General features: G+C 39.3%; 2 protein-coding genes across 3 annotated transcripts; one reads left to right on the top strand and one right to left on the bottom strand.

Annotated features, from left to right (window-relative positions):
- Positions 1-340: 340 nt before the first annotated feature.
- npm1a (nucleophosmin 1a) lies at positions 341-7,766 on the top strand. 2 transcript variants are annotated; one of them, XM_034226646.1, is made up of 10 exons: positions 341-557; positions 1,760-1,839; positions 4,313-4,432; positions 4,559-4,652; positions 4,810-4,931; positions 5,014-5,069; positions 5,347-5,458; positions 5,606-5,716; positions 5,839-5,913; positions 6,665-7,766. In XM_034226646.1, the coding sequence occupies exons 1-10, from the start codon at positions 509-511 to the stop codon at positions 6,713-6,715; spliced, it is 870 nt and encodes a 289-aa protein (XP_034082537.1). In that variant the 5' UTR covers positions 341-508; the 3' UTR covers positions 6,716-7,766. The 2 variants fall into 2 exon arrangements, with proteins under 2 accessions (XP_034082537.1, XP_034082538.1); XM_034226647.1 differs by having other exon boundaries at positions 342-557; positions 5,014-5,066.
- A 1,029-nt stretch (positions 7,767-8,795) lies between these two features.
- On the bottom strand, positions 8,796-12,713 carry cldn7b (claudin 7b). Its single transcript, XM_034226648.1, has 4 exons — positions 12,215-12,713; positions 10,035-10,199; positions 9,863-9,947; positions 8,796-9,670 (listed from the first exon to the last, which is right to left on the bottom strand). The coding sequence occupies exons 1-4, from the start codon at positions 12,435-12,437 to the stop codon at positions 9,520-9,522; spliced, it is 624 nt and encodes a 207-aa protein (XP_034082539.1). The 5' UTR covers positions 12,438-12,713; the 3' UTR covers positions 8,796-9,519.
- Between the last annotated feature and the right edge of the window lie 9,171 nt (positions 12,714-21,884).

Here is a 21,884-nt window from a genome sequence, read left to right as displayed (position 1 = left end):
ACTTAAAGTACCAAAAGTAAATGTACTTTAATTATGCAAATAGGCCCATTTCAGAAATATATATATTATTGATTATAATGATTAAATTAAAGTGTTATCAAAGCTGAAGAAGAAGAAGAAGAAGAAGAAGAAGAAGAAGAAGAAGAAGAAGAAGAAGAAGAAGAAGAAGAAGAAGAAGAAGAAGAAGAAGAAGAAGAAGAAGAAGAAGAAGAAGAAGAAGAAGAAGAAGAAGAAGAAGAAGAAGAAGAAGAAGAAGAAGAAGAAGAAGAAGAAGAAGCTTTTGAAACACATCTTTCCATCCTATCTAACGGCTGTGGGCTGAGTCCTACCTATAGTGGTCCACTGGGTGGCGCTGTGTATTTTCTCCATGTCTCGTTTAGGGTCAGAGAAGAAGAAGAAGCAGGAGGCGGCGCACCGACCACGTTAGTTAGCGCTCTTTCCAGCAGCAGTAGTTGGTCGTTCTTCACACCGCAGACAAGCAGTAGTCTCTCAGCGTTTTATACTAGAAATGATCGGAATGGACGAAGAACAAATGGCCCCACAGACCTTTCTTTACGGTGAGAATTACCCTCTGCATGTCTTTCACCATGTCACTTTAAGGTGTTTTAACACAACGGGTCATCCTTATGCTAGGTTGCTTTTGTGTGAAATTGATGAAATAAAGCATTTAACTGCATATTAAACTGTATTAAAGGCAGATACTCTACATACTGTCATACTAACAGTATGTTTAGCACAATGTCTTGCGGTGTTAATGGTTGTGAGTTGGTCGCAGGAGGTTGAATGAGGTGAACAGCATGGCTTCAGAGCAGGCTACTTAGCACACACGTGTTGGACTATACAACAACATGGCGGCGCCCTTGTTTCGCGAACAACGTTTGATATTCCATTAATTTATTTCCTCTAGACATTAGAACTATATGGCAGTATCTATTACATGTTGTGAATCTTTAAGCAGATTTTTTCGATGACTGTTGAGCTTGTCGTGGGAAATAAAAGTCAACGTGGTTTGATATCATGCGGTGCCTGCTAGCTTCCTCCGACCAATAGCTAAAGTAGTTCCTTTATCTTGTAATTAGGTCATTATGTTTCTTTGACTTCATCCTATAAAACTACATTTATATGTCCTTATATGTGTCGTTGAGACTAAATTAGCTACAATGTCTAGTTACTTTTGAAATATGTGGCACTCTGTCTCATCACCCGACCTTTCCTCCTCGTGGGATGGAAATTATATTTAGAAATGATATGCTGTATGTTTTGAAAATCTCTGATGCTATTGTATTTTACTGTGATTGGAATATCATTTAAGAAAGATGTCCAAAAATGATAAGTCAAATGTAGTGCCTTGTGTCGACACGTGTAATATCATATATGAACGAGTAATAGGTCGGTAAGGAATGGATTATAATGTTGAAATGGTGTTTTAGACAAAAGAAGAGTCCACATTGTGTTTAGATATATGTATTTATTCGAAAGCTATACATGTACTTAACAAGTACATTACAATATAAGACACAGACACCCAATTTGTTTTCTTAAATTGAACCATACAGTTTAATTGAATTGTTTTAGAGTTATAGCCCCTAATCTAGTGGTGATTCCTCGTGTCTGGCCATGTGGGAAAAGTCACATATTCAGTGTGGCTCCCTCTTGTGTTCATTTGAAATATAACACTTTACACCCCAGTGAAGTCACTTCCCCCAATTTTTATTTGTAAGGCTAATGACTGATTACATTGTGTACATTTTGTCTTTAGGCTGTGTGCTGGAAGCAGGAAAGGATATGGTGTTCAACCCGGAGGAAGATGAATTTGAGCATCAGCTTGATTTAAGAATGGTGAGTACTCGGAGATTTGATCATTTGTACATATTAGGGAGGATCCGATCGCCGATTTCGTGGCCGATCACCGGAATCAGTATCAGCCGATCGCCGATTCTGATCGAGTGGGCGGGGCCTAAATGGAAGATTTAAACATCACTTTAAATCTTCCATTTAAAGTGATGTTTAAAACTCAGTTAATGGGGCTCATTCACTGGAGCTTCCACAAACAACAATCAACTTAATTATTACATTCAAATGATGTACATTATTCAAGTTTACATTCACTTTGGATAATAACACGGGAGAAATGAGTGGAAGCGCTCTCTCCCCATCTCCCCCCTCCTGACAGCCTGTCAGTATCTCATGCAGCTCACTGATCCAGTAATGACTGACCCGACAGTAAAGAATACATATATTTATGACTAGTTTAGCTTGTTCCAGAGGTAGATAAAATAAAGTATGTTAGGTCTAACTCTTGTGTGTTTCGCTCCGCTTACCGGTCCTGCGGGCGGAGCTGCAGGATTTCTGCTTCACACACGTTGCATCCCGCTATTTTACTGTCTTTTTCGGACACCTTAAAATAATACCAGACCCGTGAAGCCATTTTGGCGAGCTTGTTTTGCCGCGCACAGATAAAAGTGTCATGTATTTTACGTCATGCTCTCGCGATCGGCATGTTTAGAGAGCACCGATCGATCGGTAGAGAGTGAGTATCGGCCGATCTCGATCGGTAGAGAGTGAGTATCGGTCGATCTCGATCGGTAGAGAGTAGGGGTGCACCGAATGGGAAATTCTTGGCCGAAACCGATACCGAAAATAGGAAACAGTTGGCCGAATGCCGAAAGGCCGAAAATGATTAATAGAAATATATATATATATATATATAATGTATACATTTTTTACCAATGTTGTTCAGCTACCTGATTATGGAAATAGACATGATTATGGCAAAACTTAACTTAAATAATAATCACTATTATGGGTCCATAAAACATTTATTCAGCACTTTTGAATGCATACAGTACATTTATATATGTCATGTATTATTGCTAAAAAACATGATATCGCAGTCTTAGTGTCGCCGACTCGTTTCTAATATGCAAAGACAACAAATGCGTCTATGATGTATTTTCGATCAGACGAGATCTCTCTCCCGTCTGTGTACGAGGGGGCGGGGCAGTTTACACACACGCAGCTGCTACATGCAGCGGAGCACACTGCGGAGATGGCGGAGAGAACGCGCTCCGAGGTGTGGTTAAACTTTACCCGTCTCGATGTGGAGAATACTTGTTACCATAAGTGCAATAAGAGTTTAGCATGTAAGCACGAGCAATTTGTCTAAACATTTAGCAAAAGTGCACCGCATGCAGACGGAGGAATGCACCGGGTTCGACCGTCTTTCTAGCAGCTCTGTAGCTCCATCACGAGTAACGTTTCCACGTCAGGTGTTATGTATGCTAGCAGCAACACACGGAGTTAACTCCATGATACAAACATGGGTTAATGATTAGAGGAAACTGAGTTATTTAGTTTGTTAACATGTCAGCTATTCTGTTTACAGTCTGTCATCAGATTATTTAATACGATTTGTTAAAGGCTCAGGGCAATCTCGATGACAAAGGTCAATGTCCCCCCCCCCTGTGAGCCAGCCGCGAGCATGGTCGCCGCGTCTTTATTACGTCATCACAACAACACGTTACCAACGTAAGCCTGTTCTGACATTCGGTGATATTTTTTCGGTGCTAAAACCCTTTCGGCCGAAAGGGCCTTTTTAACCATTTTCGGCCGATAATTTTCGGTGGCCGAATATTCGATGCATCCCTAGTAGAGAGTGAGTATCGGCCGATCTCGATCGGTGACCGATCGATCGGAGCATCCCTAGTACATATATTATGAAGTGGCTGGCTCAATGAAAACGTTGTTTACTCAACATTCCCTTGTGCCTCGATGTGTCCCGAGAAGCTGAATGTGGATCACACCAATAGAATAAAATCGGTCAAATTTGTATTTAAAGTTCAAATCTAATGGCAATCATCATCCTGTCTTTTACTGAACCCCTTTCAGTTGCTTTCCTGTCACTCCTCAAATATTGGAAATAATCATAACAATAACTACACAAAAGCTTAATGAATGCAATTTGAGTCTTAGCTTAATACCCCTATAACAAAGTCAAGCATGAGCTTTTCTCCCTTACTGTAGTTTTTTTTAGGGTCCAAATATTTCAGCTTATATTTATATGGTTTGCATTTTGTTGTCTTTGTTAGTATCCAAATTAAATGTATGAATGTGTGTAGATTATTTTTGTTGAATAATCTTAAAATGGATCCTTTTGCCAAATATGGTTTTGAACAAGTAGAAACTCTATTTATTGGATTATTATATGGAACTTTTTTTCCTGTGGCTAGTCGGCTTTGTTTGGCAAACGTAGTTATTATGAACAGATCGGACCCTGAAGGGTAACAGTCTTCTGCTGCCCCCCCTCTCTCAGGCCTGTGTGGACCCCGGCACCGCAGACGAGCTGCACATGGTGGAGGTGGAAGGACAGGACATGGAGGGTCAGAAAATCAAGGCAGTGCTGGTCTCCCTGAGGCCCTCCACCCTGCCAAGTGTAAGTAAACACAAACCGATACATGAACATACTTCTTGGTCTCGTTTAAACGCCCTACTCCGGTTGGATAATGCTGCGTCACCAACACCCGCTCAGAAAAGAATTAACACAGCGTTTTTGTTGCAGGTGTGTCTCGGTGGTTTCACTATCACCCCCCCGGCTACTTTCCGTCTGAAGGCAGGTTCCGGTCCAATCCACATCAGTGGACAACACCTCGTCAGTGAGTGTTTCTTACAACAGTATAAGGATGTGTTAACTGTTAGATTTCAATGTGGTTTATTGGGAGGGCTTTTAAATAATTCACTTGTTGTTAAAGTCTGAGTATGCACGTTTGTCAGTGTTAGTAGTGCATTCTAACACTTCTAAATTCATCTTAGTGATGGAGGCCGACCAGTCCTTTGATGAAGACGACGAGGAGGAAGAAGAAGAAGAGGAGGAGGAAGAAGTAGTGAAAACGTCAAAGAAGCGACCCGCTTCCTCCCCTGCCGCCAAGTCTCAGGTTTGTTTTTGCACCTGTCACTGTTTTCATCTTGTAATCTCTTAATTCACTTCAAGTGACTAACTCTTTACCTCCTCCACAGAAAAAAATGAAAATTGAGATGGAGGATGATGATGAAGACGAAGAGGATGATGATGAGTGAGTACCAAGTCCCACAACATTTAGACTTGATATTTTCTAATAAAAGTAATTGTGAGGTTTATTAACAACAGTGGAGGAAATGATTAATAAAAAAAGAATAGTTTAAATGTTTGCATTTGATCAAAGTTAGTAATGGTGATTTTAAGATCAAACCGCTGACATTGCATTTAAAGATGTATTCATTCTAAATGCATACGTTACGGTAATGCATTTTTCTGAGATTTGGGTGGTTCCTTTTCTATCTTGACTTTTTATTGATCTGTTTATTTTTTAGGGATGATGAGGATGAGAGCGTGGAAGAAGAGTCACCTGTTAAGGCCAAGGTGACACCGTCCAAACAACAGAACGGCAAGAGCCCAAAGCCAAGCACTCCTGCTAAAAAACAGGTAATGATCTCCTTTTCAGACTTTATGATATCTGTTTTGAGATGTTGTCACTGTATTATTTAAAACTTGGTGAAGTTGTCATATCCAGTGTAATTTCTCCAAATGATTGTATCATTCCTAATATCTAAATGTGCTGTTCCTTTTTAGGATAAGACCCCCAAAGGTAAAGGGGAGAGGACGCCTAAATCCCCAACAACTCCCAAAACCACCCCAACCATCCCTGAGCTGAAGAGCAAGATGATGGAGTCCGTGAAGAAGGTGTGTGTCCTTGGAAAAGCTTTGAATTCAACTGGTCTTTTATAATTATCATTATCCTCTTAACTTAAGAGAAACATGGTGTCAATATTGAAATGTGCTCATTTGTTGTTTCCGGTCCGCAGGGAGTCAAATTACCCAGTGTCCAGGCCAAGTTTGAGAACTTTGTGAAGAACGGTCTTAATGTCGCCGACACCAAGGTACAGTACGATCAGTGAAGTGTTGACTTGCCATAAAGATGTTGATACATTTGCGAAACTCTTGTTAACGCAAACCATTTTGGTTGTGCTGATGCTTTCATTCAAAAAATATTCCTACTTGATGTCTGACTGAAACAGTTAGACTTTTTCAAAATACTCCTGTGTGCGTGCATTTGTTGTGGTTCTTCTGAACGTGCGGTCAATCAGGTAGTCTACACGCCATGTAAAAAAACATCTGATAACAGAACAAGAAGCCAACAAGGTTATCTTTTTATTTTATTCATACAATTGTTGTACAGTATTATTTGCATAGCTTCCGCTGCCACCTGGTGGAGATCCAGTACACTACAATGCAGTCAAACTGACCTATATACTGTAACACTGCTCTGCTGAAGCAAAACAACAACCAGGCTGTTGTTACCAACAAGCAAACCTGACTGGAGCATCTCTTGACATTAGTCGAAAATGTTTGTGGTGACTTGATAGTTCTCAGCATAGGAGCATCTTTCAAAATACAAAACGTTTTGCGTCCCGTTTTTAAATTGCTGAAAGGAAGTTATTGTACTGGTTTTAATTGCTCCGATTTTGTTACTTTAATACCAATTTGAGACCTCCCACTGGGGAGCTTAAAGTCAACTTTGTGACTCGCTAATTTATAGAAGTCAATTAGAAAAGGGCTATGGTTCTCTCTGTAACTAAACATTTGTAATGTCTGGTCACTGTATTCACCTTCAGTTTTGTATTTCTTCAGATCATTTCCGACCTGTGGAAGTGGAGGCAGACGGTGAAGGATACTAAATAAGTCTCAGTATTTTTATGGTCTCTTTTTATGTTTGTACCCATCGCTCCGCTCAAACCCTCAAACCAAACTCAGTGCCTCACACTTGGCGTTACTTCTCTATGTAGTCCAGCTCCACCGCCTGCTGTAGAGTGAGTGATGTGGATGCTGACGGTGCATTATGGTGGTGCATTGTCTTTACATCACGCACAAATTTGCATCTTTGTAAATGTGTAAATAAAATCCTTGCGAGATTGTTGGCACCTGAGTATGGAGGATACTTTCATTAGTTTTTTTTACAGTCGAGTCATTTGGTCTCATGCAGGAAATATAAACGTGCATCCAATCATAAACCGCATTCCAATAACAACCAAGCTGCTCAATACAATTATTATTCAACAGCCAATCAAACTTCAGTAGATGTCGGCCATCATTGGTCAGATTTGTTAACGCTGTTAATATTTCTAGTAAAGCCCAACATGAACATGTAAAAGTAGCACCTTTTGAAATGCTTTGAATGTTATGCTAATGTGAGATTACAACGCTCAAGATCCCTTAACAAACTTAGCTTAACCTTTTATCAGAATTCAAATGTTGTTGTTTTTAATGAATGTTTTACCGTCCATAACTTATCACCCGTGCTAATGAAGCATCGTAGATGTATCGCTAGTGGAGATGTTTCTGTTCTTCGCTGCTGCGACTGCTCGGTTGAGAGCTCGCTCTGAGCGACTGAATGCATGAAGGAATTGACTGGATTCTTCTTTTTTAAATCAAGTTCATTAAAACCCTCCAAACAAGGATTTTACTAAATATTCTAAGACTTAATCACATGTATTACAGTTTAAAAAGTCCCCAAGTTCTGTGCTCATGTGGTTGGTTAAAGTATATTAAAAATGTTGATGCATGAGTCCTGTTAGCGTAGTATGTCATTCCATGTTCTAAAGAAGCAAGTGTCCGTTTGTTGGAAAATAATGTGTTTCCACTTCCAATGATCTGCCATCAGAGTCATAAATACAGGTTTATGGTTTTCTTTGTGGCAACAATGTTCTTCCTAATAAAATTTAAAACAAAACAACTTTTGTGTTTCTTGGAATATGCAATGAATTTAGATTAGTCTTAAGTTTCAACACAACCATATTGTGATGTTTAAAAATGGCTTAGTACTTTGAAGTATCCCAAATCAATACAGCATTGTTTACTACACTGGTAATGTACACACCTTTCTATTGCATTTTACACTACATATTAATAGTTCTGCAACGTCAGAATTTTTATTGACATTTCTAAGTTTAAGTGAATTCTCTACCTGCTTTGTCACGTGAGCCAGTGACTCCGCATTTAATACAAATATGTGGATGTTAGGACAAAAGTTGATGTTACGAGGGACGATTCTAAGTTCAAATATTGTGGGATATTTAACATGAGATTACTATGGTTTGTTGATATTTGAGCCTCATATAGGAAATAATTCTTATAAGACAACTGTTGAACTGAAGTATATAAATATAATACACTAATGTCCAATGCATCCATCCACACGTCTAATTTAAAGCAGTTACACAAACCACCAGGGGGCAATGTAACCAAAGCAGCTCTCCCTGTGCAGGCCTATGGATCAGTTCAGGTTCACACCTCAGCTTAATCATCTGCAACCAGACATCATTGCTTAAACCTGTCGATATGCCAACTGTGCGATTCTGTTTCACAGCATGCACTGTATATTGTTCAATATGACTTCAAGGACAGCTTGTGAACTGTTATTGTACTTTTTCAGTTGGTTAGTGCAGAGCCTTTAATTGTTCCATGCAATGCTCAAACACTTCTTTTAAATGCGGTTATTATAAATTATAGAACCCTTTTAGCTGTAATCAGGGATTCCTAATGTTTTAATTTCACACAGGAAAGTCTGAGTACCGGTATTCATTAAAGTGAACTAATGAGGTCAGCATACGGGAACTTGTTTAAACAGCTCCCCTTTGACTTCCTTCGGTTGTTCCATGTTTGTTTTGTTACAGGATTATAAATATGCTATTTCCCCAAAACTCAAAACTTGTTTTAAGCATGCAGATTTGTTTTATTGTATAAATAAATATCAAGCCATCTGTATATTTTCCACTTTTATTGTATGTACAACACAAACTTTGCAAATCACAATTAAAAAAAACAAACTGAATTTGATCAGTGAAGCAACAGTTTTTGTGACTTAAAATAATAGTAGCAATAAGTCAAGCCCATTCGCACAATAGGTCAACAAATAGTCTGCTCACAACATCGGGAATTCAATATCAACATTGGCAACGTGTTAAAGGATCAGTATACTGCAATGTATATAGTTACAATATCCCTCTGGCAGTTGGTTAAAACAAAAATGGCCTTCTGTGTTACTGAATGCTTGTGTTATAAATAAGGCACAAATACATGGACATAATGCTTCTCTGTGCCGGATAGAAAGGTGTAAGAGTTTACCATTGCCACTTTCAATGCATTCAAACACTGTACACTCTGATGCACTGCACATCGTAGCATGCAACATATATTTCTACACACCAAATTGTACATTCTTGGATGTTCCACCTTAAATCTAACTTAGGGCTTTACAGGTGGATAGTATACAACCAGTAAGCACCGTCAGACCGGGCAATGCCTATAGGCTCTTTAAGAAGTAAACAGCCATCATTTAAAACTTTGAATGCGTTAAAATATTACAGTAACATATCAGGGTCCTGCAGAAACTAAAAATATTAAAAAAAACGGATCACTTCCTAAAATCTCTGACAAGCGTGAATGTCAAAGTGTCCCTTCAGCATCTAAACCGGGCTCTGTCCTCTTCAAACGTACTCCTTGCTGCTGGGGGGTCTAGAGATGGGATATTTGGGTGTAGATTTTTCTCTTGGGCACGATGCTGCCAGCATGCCGCCTCCAATTATAGCCAGGAAGGCTCCAGCCCAGGCGATGAAGATAGCAGAGCCAAACTCATACCTTCAGAGAGACAAGTTACAGTCATGAGAAAAACGGTAGAGGGAGCTTCAACTCATTCAAACATGCTCAACACATTTACCAACAATAAGAGGAGTGTGTGGATGTATGCAAGTATCTGGTCATATACGAGGCAGAGCGTCAAAAGGGAACCAAAGGTGTTTTTATTCTGCAGTTGGCATCTTGATAACTCACTTGGTATTGACGGGGGTGAAAGGGTTGTAGAAGGCTTGGATGATGTCGTGAGCGTACCAAGAGCAGGCGACAATGCCACTCAAAGCTGAGGGGGAAGTAAAGGAAACGCATCAGTAAAACTGTAAAGAGTCAATGGACAGGTTAACAAAAGCAAGATCAGAAGGCGTCTTACATCCAATCAGGATGACGATGCCACCGGCCATGGCGATGCGTGACTTGCGCGTTTTATCATCTCCTCCGCAGTTGGTGCACTTCATTCCCATGCAGGCGATGCCCAGGCCGGCCACCGTTACGATGATGGACAAGATCATGAGGGCGCGGGTTGCCTGGAGGGCGCCTGGAAGAGAGGGCAGGATAGGGTTAATCCATCAGTGATTGTGACTAACACTTATTGTGTATAGGTGCACACATGGGTGTGGTGGCAAAGGAGAAAAAAACTCATTTTCATTTGATGTCATTTCTGCAGTCATTCGTCATGATAACACTGTTGTTACAAGCCTAAACTTGTGTTTGCACTGTTGCTTTTATGCGTTTTCTGTCCGCCATTTGGGGGCTACACAAAGAAGTGTAGACCAACAGCACGCAGGAACAACAGAGCCACTTCTGTCCCCCGTGTGTCATTGCCGCTCCCTGTAACAACGAACCACAGAAACTGGCTCTAACCGGAAGCCCAAGAAACTAGAGGGGGGGCCGGGGCAGAAACAGGTTTAACTAGGTTTCAGGTTTCATTATAAGGAAGACACTCCCCAATGTCAGGTGCTCACAGACTGCTGTTCAGCAGGTGGAGTTTTGTGTAGCTTCAGCTTACTATCCGAGAAGAAACGGACCCTTTCTAGAATCTGAAGAATGTCTTATATGGCGTCAACTAAAGCAATCTGGTTGCCACACTTTTGTTATTGTTCCTAAATAAAATGTGAGTTGGTTATTTTGAGTATGCATTTCTGAATAATTATGTTTTATTTGATCACTTGCTCCATATCTAACCACAGCTTTAATCACACAAGGGTTATCAAAGTTGGTTTGTGTTCATGTTTGAAGAGGCGATAAGACAAGTGCTGCCAATATTAGTATCAAGTGTTTGGATAGGCCCAAGAGAAGGAAAAACTCACACTATTTGAAGAGGATAGTGAAGTTTGTGAATCAACTATCTAACTGGTGTTTCAACAAGTTAGTTAGAGATGAAAGTGCATTTCAGTAATGTGTTGAGCTAAGATCACCTCACAGGGAGGGGCCGTTAAACAACCCTTGCAGAACATTTCCTGCAACAGTCAGGCTGTTGGGCCTTGAGGGCAACCTATCCATCAGTGGCATGAAAAAGATTACCTAAATGTCATGCCACAGTTGACCCATTTAGCCACTTCTTCAAAATATACCATGTAAGAGCCGTAAAGACAGATTCTGTACAGGAACATGTGATATTTGACTTTAGGAAGGAAGAAGAAAAAAGGGAAAAGTAACAATTGTTATCTTTTGATAATGGCTTACATGACTACACAAGTTAATGACTAGTTATGCATTAAATAATTTCCCTGAACTATCCTCCATACTGCCACATACTTTAGCCCGGAAGCAGGGACTTTTGTAATCAATTAAACTAAAACAAATAAAACCAAATGCTGCATTTGATTAAAACTTCTACAGAAGTTATGTATATATAACAAATAAAAAGTCATTTGTTCTTGGTCCAAAACGTAGCAAAGAAGGGGTTTGTTGTGTTAATTCGAAGGCCTGTAGGCCAAAGACAATGCAACTGTTTGTGGGGCTGGTATTCAGGCATGTTGACTAAACAGTGGCTCATACAGGACAGGTGTTATTTAACCTGATACTATGCTGTGAAATGCAAGTCATAGACTGCAGGCTTCTAAACCCATGCGGGAGGAGGGGTCGCTACAATGGACAATGGCCACGGGGTAATCATTGCCGAAGTGTAAAAGGACTGCTCACACCCTGTCACGTGGGAACAGATGCAAGAATTTATACGTTTTATTTTGCAATAAATCTCTGGCACTGAACCATGAGAGGCCGAATAGTACGTTTAAAAAAACAAAACGAATGCATTCTGGCTGTGTAATAAAAGTCGAGTTAATAAGTGACAGAACCGGTTATACCAAGACAGGAATCTTTAACAGCCAAGAAGCAAAGAAGTAGTACGTAGAAAATGGCGTACAAAAAAATAGTTAATGGAGTATATTCCAACAGGTCCTTTACATCATTTCATGTTACACGCAGGTTTTGGTATAGGAAACGGTCAGAACAATTAGTTGAAATAACTTAAATAAATAAAACACTTTAGTCACCAAAATAAAGCTTTTACTTAAACGACACAGAGCTAGAAGCCATTGGGTGACTTACCATTGAGCTGCAGCATAGAGTCGTAGACCTTGCACTGGATCTGGCCCGTGCTCTGAAACGCGCAGGACATCCACAGTCCTTCGTACATGGCTATCGCCGTGATGATGTTGTCCCCAGCATAAGAGGACATCTTCCACTGGGGCAAAATTGTGCCAATTATCAGTCCAATTAAGCCAATAAGGGACAGGGCGAATCCCAAAATCTGCAGACCTTTGTTGGCCATTTTCCTACTTCTTCTTTGATTTGACGGCGGAAACAACACAGACGACGTCCACCTGCTGTGAAGGTAAAAATCCCCCTCTCCTCACTAACTGTCGACGTTTAGCTAAGTTTGCTGTGTTACTGATAAAGTTAAGTCCTCTTGTTACTCTATTGAAGTATTCCTTCGCTTTCTGAAAATGTTTAAACAACGGTGGTTTTTCGATTTATAAAGTGTCTCTGAGATTCTTCACGCACCTGTTCCTCTGCCGCACCTTGAATGGGGAGGGAGTAGCGGGAGCGAGCTTTTTTAGGCGGTTTCTGTAGCAGGTGGGCGGGGACGCGCACGTAGTTTCGACTCATCAGCCGTAGCAGCAAACACCTGGAGTTTCATGATGAAAGGGTTTCCTGACACAGACCCCCTACGCCTACGCTGACTCAAACAAGGAAAATGTATAATATTAATAATTCGGTTAATGATTTGGTTTGTATTTGTTTCTTATAAATATGATGGACGATACAGAATTTGTTTTTAAAAAGTACATTTTATTATAAACCAACCTATATTATTTAATGCCATATTATTTGATAGGGATAGTAGCCTACCACAACAAAGTCTACACTTAATAATGTAAGTCCTACAATGTATAGTCTAACCATGAGATAAGCAATTAAAACAGGAAGTTTCAAAACTAGTAAGGAATTTTGCAACATTGTTGAATATTGAATTGTGTAAAAAGCATAGAGGAAAGAGCCATGCATTTTGTATGTATGCATAGCATTTGTGGCTTTACAATTAAGGCTCAACATGAGTTCCTTTAAAAAAACAAAACGTAATACTAATTGATAATAGTAATGTCAAGGCATTTCACCCCTTCATTTACAGGCCTGACTACCAGCAAGAATTGCATTACATAAGATAATTTAACATTCTTTCATTCAAATAACTATTTTTTAGGTTTCATATATGTGTGCAACTGTCATGAGTTGTAGGAAAAATAAATGGCCCTTCTCTGACAGAGGTGTATGCTTTATTCTCCAGTTCAGCAGAGTTGACTTGTACTCCACTCTGACATGGAGGAGGTGCAATTTGAAACCAGGAAAATCAACTAACGGCAGTAGGTGTGGCTCGCGGGCATAAACAGTTGTGAGTATTGTGCTTTGATAGATCCTGTTGTTATGATATCATAGTGCCTTACATCAGAGTTACTGTACACTTTCAATGAAACTATCGGTAACACGTTCTATAATCATTCTAATAATGACTTATCTGCTTATAACACTGTATAATTATAGTTGTAGGCACTCATAAATACTTCTCAATTATCATAACACAATATAAAGCATTTTATAATGACTTGTAAGGTCGAGTACCATAATACTTCGTAATTGTTGGTCACACACTGACCATTTTTTGCAAGAACACTATTAAAACATAATTACCATTGTATATCATAATCCTGAAATATTGCATTATCCATTAACTAATCTGAAGTATAGGGAGATCTAATTCATGACAAGTTAATTTTTCAGTTTCTGTCATTCGCAATTGTTGGTTTTAAGTAAAGTAAACTACAATTTATCCAACATAATGTCTGACCAGCAATTATAAAGCTGTATGATATTTGACCTTATAAGTCATTATGAAGGCTTTATATTGTGTTGTGATTATTGTAATCAGGCATTATGAATATGTTTGAGTGATTCTAACTATAATAATAGTTATATTCAGTGACATAACCAAATTATAAAATCCTTACAAGTATGTTTAAAATGTGTAGAGGACTTCTTAGAAAGGATCTCTGGTTATCACCATTTATTGTAAACAGAGTATGAGTCATGGTTTGTAGATGTTGTTCAGAGTCTGGTTTGAATGATCACTGATACTGTACTGACTCAGTATTTGAATAAAGAATGTATGACTGAAACATTCCCTAACAAAAGGAAATATAAGAGACAAAGAGTCTGTAATCAACATTTCAGTATTTAATACTCAACACCATGATTCTACTCCCACTTCTGACCGCCTTTATTATCTATAAATGGCACCTAAGACACTCTTTTGTGCGATCAGAAAAACACAACTTCTTTTTTGTGGTAAGCAATTGATGTGATGCATTTCCTAACCCTTGTGTTTTTATCAATTGATATCCTTTATCCTAATTAGGTGAGCACGTATGGACACGTCAGTACACTCGTTGTAAGTATACACTTAACCTGCATTACTGCAAGATTATTCAAATAATTGAATAATTATTCACTATTAAATTAATCGCATAAATACACTTTTTTAATTGATTGGTTTGCACAATTGTCTTAGGAAAGAAAAAGCGAAAATGTCTGATTCCAGCATCTTGAATGTGAATAAATTCTGGTAGCTTTACTATCTTTAGACAGTAAACTGAATAATCTGCAATCAAAAACACATTTAAATACATCCTTTTGGGTTTTGGAAAACTCTGAATGGGGATTTTTTGAAAACACTTTCGGGCCTTTTTTAGACATAACAACTAATTTATTTATTTATAAAATAATCGTTAGCTGTAGCCCTTATTAAGTGGTCAAAGAAATCTAAGCTTATTTTTACTGTTTAAATTCCCTGTTTTAAATTGCATTTGCAAAGCCACCTACTGAAGAGATGGCCATTATAAAACCCACACTGAACTCTGACCTTAACCACCAGATTGTAATAATAAAAAACAATCCTTAGCTACAGCCCTGGTAAACACATTCCTCTGACACACTATCAAAAGGTGGAGATCTGTGAGTTGTATTTTGAAGGAGCACTACATTGTGCCCTAAAGGAGAACCAGCTCTCACCAGTTTACTATGACGACATGAGAGGAAATCCCGATAACAACTTGTACACCCAGAAAGTCTGATTTTGGCTTCAAACTTCACATTTTGAAATAAATCTTTGATATATAAATGTGTGTAATTGTGACATTTTTTAATAATTGTTAAACTGACTGAACCATGCTTTTAAAATTCAGTTTTTCTTTTGACCTTATTTTTTTTTTTTATAGCTTTGGCCTGGCAACGGCTTCAAAGTCACACCAGTAATTGATTTAATTACTTCACCAGCTAAACAGGTTTTATTTAGCAACTGCTGTTAAATTCAAAAAACATAATAGAAGCCACCGAAAAAAAGACCTATCCCATGCCTAAGCAAGCCTATACAAGCACAAGCATGGGAATTTCTCTCACACTTCCAATTAATTTCCTCATAACATATCCAGTGGTTGTCAGGTTTTCTATGGTACTATGATACTTGCGCAACATAGAGAATTCTTAGATTGATACCCACAGTCACTATCTGAGTCATCATAAAGACACAGGAAGTAAGACGTCAATATTTTTGACCTGTCACAAGTGTCTTGACCCGTCAGATGACTCATTTCAAAATAAAAAAGCAGATGACACTAAATATAATCATTCTGTTTGCACTGCCTTAAAGGGTGTGTCAACAAATTAAATCGACGTAAGGTAAATCACGAGTCAATGACACATATCGAATTAGTTTGTTTTTGGTTGGATCATCTGGGGGCAATGTCATATCATTTAATTTGTATAATTAAAACGTTTTTGCCCCAGCTAACGATATGAAGGTTAATCTGTCTGAAGTTACCTGGTAATCTTCACCCTTTGATATTTATGAGTCATCATTTTTCCTCTGATTAGATGTCGTCCAATTAGGATTTAACCTCGCCTCCTGACACTTGTGTGTTGATGTTAGTGTAATGACTCAATGTAATCCTTTTACCCTGAGTATGCATGTTGTACCAGGATTCCTGGGAGCACACTGAAGGAGAAAAGGTCACATGAGGAGAGGTGAAACGAAATAAATCTCAAATATATTGCCGCCATCTGGTGGTTACTGTGAATATAAAATAAAACATAAACACAGCCATTTTAGTTCTTGCTCAGCTGCTCTAACTAAAGCAACATATGATGACTCATTCTGTCAGAGAGAACGAGGTGACCATGTTAAAGGGCAATTTAGTAATACAAAACACAAGAGGTCATTACATAATTTATTTTATTACTCCATCTATTTGATCAATTCTCTTTCCATTTCTCTCTTTATTTCATAATTAAATCATCAAATTAATGGTTTACCCTTAGATGCATAAGTGCGTCGTTTTTGACCCGGTGAGGTGGTTTTCTTAGAGTATCTTTGTAATTAAAAAATTGTATCATTTCATATTCCAGCTATTCCTCAAAAAACATGTTTTGGATATCATGCCATTGAAATTTAAATTGAATACATTTTAAGAAATTGTAGTTTTTGTATTACTACCCCAAGCTTCCATAAGTGGGTCAAAAATAACCCACATGCATTTCCTATGGAATTTCGTTTTTCTTTCAAAATGTAAAAACAATTTCAAAAATGTTAAATAGTGAACAATTAAATATAAAATATTTCTAGTGTGAACCAAAATATAATACTAAATATTATACAAGTGATTTTTCTTAACCAAAATGGCATAAAAACCCATATTATTCTAATACGGGTCCTTTTTGACCCACTTATGGAAGAGTGTAGGGTCCAGTCACTCGTGCATCTAGGGTTAAAACATTTTCATGTGAACATGTGTTTCTTTGGTTTCTTTTAGCCATTAAAATGTATGATTAAAAACCAAATGGCTTTTGGTCATTATCTCAACTGCCTGTTATTTATTGATATTTGTATCTTTTGAAGCATTATTGATTACGAGATATAACTTTCATATGTGTTATCTTCAACAAATGCACTTCTGGTGACTTCTTAATCGTTTCATAATTGTCTTCCATCAATCCGATGCGGTTTTATTGACATATATAGCAATATAACAGCGGTTGATTTTGTTTGGTGAGAAAACATTCAGTGCTTTGAAGAACATCATTAAATCCAACACATTAAACCTCCAAGGTTGTGATATTCCCACGTTTGTTCAAATTTAGCATGTGGGTGCCTATAAAGGAAACATGCGCATGCTGAGGATAATTGCTTCCTCCAGCTATCATGAGAACTATATTTGGTTTAATGCCTTAATCCTTATTTGCCGCATTAAGAAATATAATGCTCCATTCAGTCTGAGCGCAGACGGCTCCTCTCTGTGTGGGTTTACTGAGAATAATCTGCTATGAATGCACAGTCATGCCTCCATGAGATTTAAGATGTCCCAGTACAGCACAGGAGGATCAGAGGCTGAAGAGGGCTGTCTGACCCTGGCCGAGGTCACGTCTCAACGGGGAACTCGTTGTCAAAGTCAGTGACATCCCAGAGCGCACAATAATCTGCCCGATCAAATGCTGCTCAACTTCAGCCTCTATAGAGTATGACTTGTATCTTAATTATCCCAGTCTGTGGGTCATGAGCCATCATCCATTTACCACGGTTATCACTGCCGGATTGTCATGTCTAATTGACTGCTGGGCTGTGAACTAGAAGTAATTGGTGCAATTCATCCGCCTGATATGTTTCCATTAAATAATCCTGGTCCTTTTGAGAAGATAAATTAGTCTTTGGTAGATCAGAGAGATGTTAGTGTGGTAATCTCAGACCAGATAAACAGCGTATGTCAACAATTTCACACGTCTTGCCAATTTTTCATATAAGCGCATGTATGTGTTGCAAAGCACAAGACATTCAATTTGACCTTGTCATTGTGACCTTGTCATGCTAAACGTGGAATAAACTTCTTACAGATGATTTATTTATCATCAGGGATTTATGTGACTTTGCTTAAATCATAGGAGTAGTTCATTTAAAAATCCAGCAGTTGTAGAGTAGTTAGCTCGAGTTGTGGTTCTGATCACATGAACACCAATACAATTCAAAAATCCTGTCTCTTTTAGCTCAGGGCCACACATTTGGGTGATAATTAGTGTATGTTAGTCACTACGAGGAACCCTTTTACATTGTCACATTGTCCCTAATACATGTTATGTTATGGGTAAAATATTGGTCCTCTTTAGTTTTTGGGCAGTTCATTATTGTTTTGTAATTGTTCTGATCTACATCTTATCCTTTATTCCTTTTTCTTAAATGTTTTTGTTCTTGCATCTCTTTGCTTTTTCGGCACTTACTAAAGGTGCTCCATAAATTATAATACGATCTACTCTGCCTTCAATTATTCAGTGTATACAGACAAATAACATTCCACATTTTTTTGAAAACTGAGGAAGCAATGAACTTTTGTAAATGTAAGTAAATGTTTTCTACTTGGAAATAACTTCCGCCACCTCCATCCAGACATGGACAGATATCTTATATTCCAGCAAAACCCCACTTTAAAGCACATTTTCCATGGATTTTGAACGCCGGTCTATGGCATGCCAGTCACCTGGAGCCCATGGTGGCCGCCCAACTCCAAGATGGTCGGCTATACTATAACCCCCACCCGGACAGATTTTTCCGTCCACCATGACTGAAAGAGCTTAGAAGGCGGCCCCTTTAAAGTTGAGAGCTGCTAAAATCACCTCCATGTCGACAGCTTACCATGTGGAGCTTTTTGATCACTTGGCCAACATACCAGACTACTGTGAGGGATGAGATAACGGATTATGGATATGTGTTAAGGCAATACACTGTAGTTACATTTAACTGGAGGTTGAAATGTGTGGAGCGCTGCACTGTCCATGCAACAGGGAAGTGTGTGTCTGCAGAGAGGCCATCGAGTTCTTCAGCTCAAGCCTGTTGGACCAAGACAAGATTGCAGACTAAAAAATCTGTCACCTACTCATAATTTCAATGTGTGCAGTAAAGAAATGTACACAGAGAAAGACACTCTGGGAAGAGCTCGTCCTTCTGATGGTGTCTCTGTTGCCTTCTCCCAAATCTAACTATATCACTGTGTGGTATTAATACTATCCAATATGCCAGATCATCATCCACCATGACACTTAATGACTGTAGGAGAGCATCGGAAATCGTGATTTGTGGCACAGGATATTCCCTAACAGTGTTCAGGTGGTGACATTTGGAAATTTCTCCAGTACTTTTTACCCATCTCCAAGCCATTTGCACTCCTCAGCAGTCATCACTTTGTGCCACTTCCACGTATAAATTGTTGTTCAATCAGTTCAAAGGGATGGAGTTTCTCCTCGTGGATAATCCACCAACGTGGCACTGACATGATCGGACATCTTTTGAGGTGCACTCACAGCTGTGTTTGTTCTCTGACCGTCTTGCAATTAAAGTAGAATTAAAGTTTATTTGAATATTTTGGTTATCCTGCACACACACATTTATCGCACATTTTTCAGTCATGAGAGGGTTCCTTATCTCTCACTGACATTCCTTACATTTTTCCGTGTAAAAAGTCAAATAATCTTGTTAAGAATGTTTTGCTTAAGAAAAGTATTCTTACTTTGAGAAAATATATCTTACTTTTTGTAGTTTTAAGAATTCTAGCCCAGCAAATTTGGCTTTTGTTGTTGTTGCGTGATACAGGAAAATCTGACTTGATTCAAGAATATTTTTTGCTTAAATCTGCCAATGGGGTGAGGCCAATTTGCTACTAGAACCAGTGCTGGAATTGGGCCGGTACTCACCGGTACGCAGTACCGGCACTTCTGGTTCTGACCCATGGAGTACCGGCACTTCTTGCTCAGTACCGGCATGCTGGCGGTACTCCGGTACTCATGCACCGTGCCAGTACTCAACACTCTCCCGCCGTTCTTATTATACATCCATATATATATATACAGCCGCCCGGTACTCAGTAGATGCGTCATGAGGTGCCGAACGGACATTCTCATCGCTCTAACCGCTGGAGTTTCACAGCGGCTGTCAGCTGTTTACTCCTGTCATTCAAACAGAACGTGCTGGAGAGGGGGCGGGGCTTATCTTCTCCATGTAAATACTGTGGTGGAAACGACTATGTCAAAATTAACCTATTTGACCGTGATTTAATAGTAATACACGTTTCAAAATAATAATAATAATAATGCCGAAGTAACAACATACTGAAAACTGTTAGTAAAACCATGTTTTAATGCTTTACAATTTACATACCTAGATGCACGTGTGTTGTGTTTATGCAGTGCAACTCCCACCCAGTGGGTGGCTAGAGTGATAGAACAGAGCAGGCACGCCCCCGAGAGAAGGAAAGCAAGTCACGTCACAAATTAGCATTTCTAAAATGTTAGCGTGGATTAATAAAAGTGCAAAAAGACAGCGGTTGTCGCCGGAAGAAACTTCAAATACAGAGAATGCTGTGCCTGTGTTGGAAATTGTGTCTGATGGGGAGCTTTCTTTGGTTGATCCTCTTGCTCCAAGTTCTAGTGCATTAGCATTAGCACTAGCTCCGCCGCCTCCTCCAGAGCCTCTAACGTTAGCTGCTGCTGGCTCAACTGCCACCACCAACACCGGGCAAAGCGATGCACCTGACTGCTGGACAACGGACCAGGTGCAATATTTTTGCAAGACCAATGCATGGCTCCTTCTTAAAGATAAGAAGCTAGGATGTCGGATATGCAGAGATGTCAAATCTTTGGGAATACACACTGGACAAGGACTGAAACTGTCAACTGAATGGGGTGAGTGTGCAGTGTCTCATTTCGGTGTTGACAAGAGCAAACAACAAGCTAGCCTGAGAAAAAAAATCAAAGAACATAAAGAATCACAAGCCCATGTAAAAGCTGCTGACATCCTTACATCTGCTTCACGTGAAACTATTCAACATCAAGTGCAGTCTATGCATACATCTGAATTAGACACCACTATCAGAGTTTTTCGAACGGCATATAAAATTGGCAAACATAGCCGGCCATTCACAGACATGCCAATTGATTTGAATGTACAGAAACTGAATGGGCTGAACGTGGGCAGGGTTTTGCACTCCAATAAAACCTGTGGCGAAATCATCGACCACATAGCTCATGAGCTGAAGAAAAAAATGGCAAAAGACATTACAGAAAACCAAAGAAAACTCTGTGTTTTGGTCGATGAATCTACCACTATTAGTGGTAAAACGGTGCTTGTTGTGTGTCTACGCTCAGCATTAGCTGATGCTGAGCCCGAAACGTTTTTTTGGGAGCTGATCGAGTTGGATGGAACAACGGCTGATGACATCACAAAGGCGTTAATGGAGTGTCTTGGAAGAGATTTTAACGAGGACTTTTTAGGTCAGTGTTTCGTTTCTTTTGCATGTGATGGGGCTTCAGTCATGCTAGGGAAGAGAACAGGCGTTGCTACCCAGTTGTGTAGTAAATTCCCAAGCCTGTTTGTGTGGCACTGCTCCAATCATCGTCGAGCTGGCAGTTGGGGATGTGGTCAAGGAGGTCTCAGGGCTCAATCATTTCCAGATCTTTTTTGACAAACTCTATTCCTTGTTCCATGCCTCCCCCAAAAATCAGAGGCAGTTAGCGCAGTATGCGCAAGCAGTCGGACAGTGTCTCCTGGTGATAGGGCGTGTTTTGTCCATCCGCTGGGTGGCTTCAAGTGAAAGGAGCGTCATAGCAGTCTGGGAAAACTACCGAGTGC

This window comes from Gymnodraco acuticeps, unplaced genomic scaffold (assembly GCF_902827175.1).
Source record: "Gymnodraco acuticeps unplaced genomic scaffold, fGymAcu1.1, whole genome shotgun sequence".
In the NCBI taxonomy this organism is placed as follows: domain Eukaryota; kingdom Metazoa; phylum Chordata; class Actinopteri; order Perciformes; family Bathydraconidae; genus Gymnodraco; species Gymnodraco acuticeps.
Note: the sequence above shows the minus strand (reverse complement) of the source record. Positions and strands in the feature narration are given on the sequence as shown.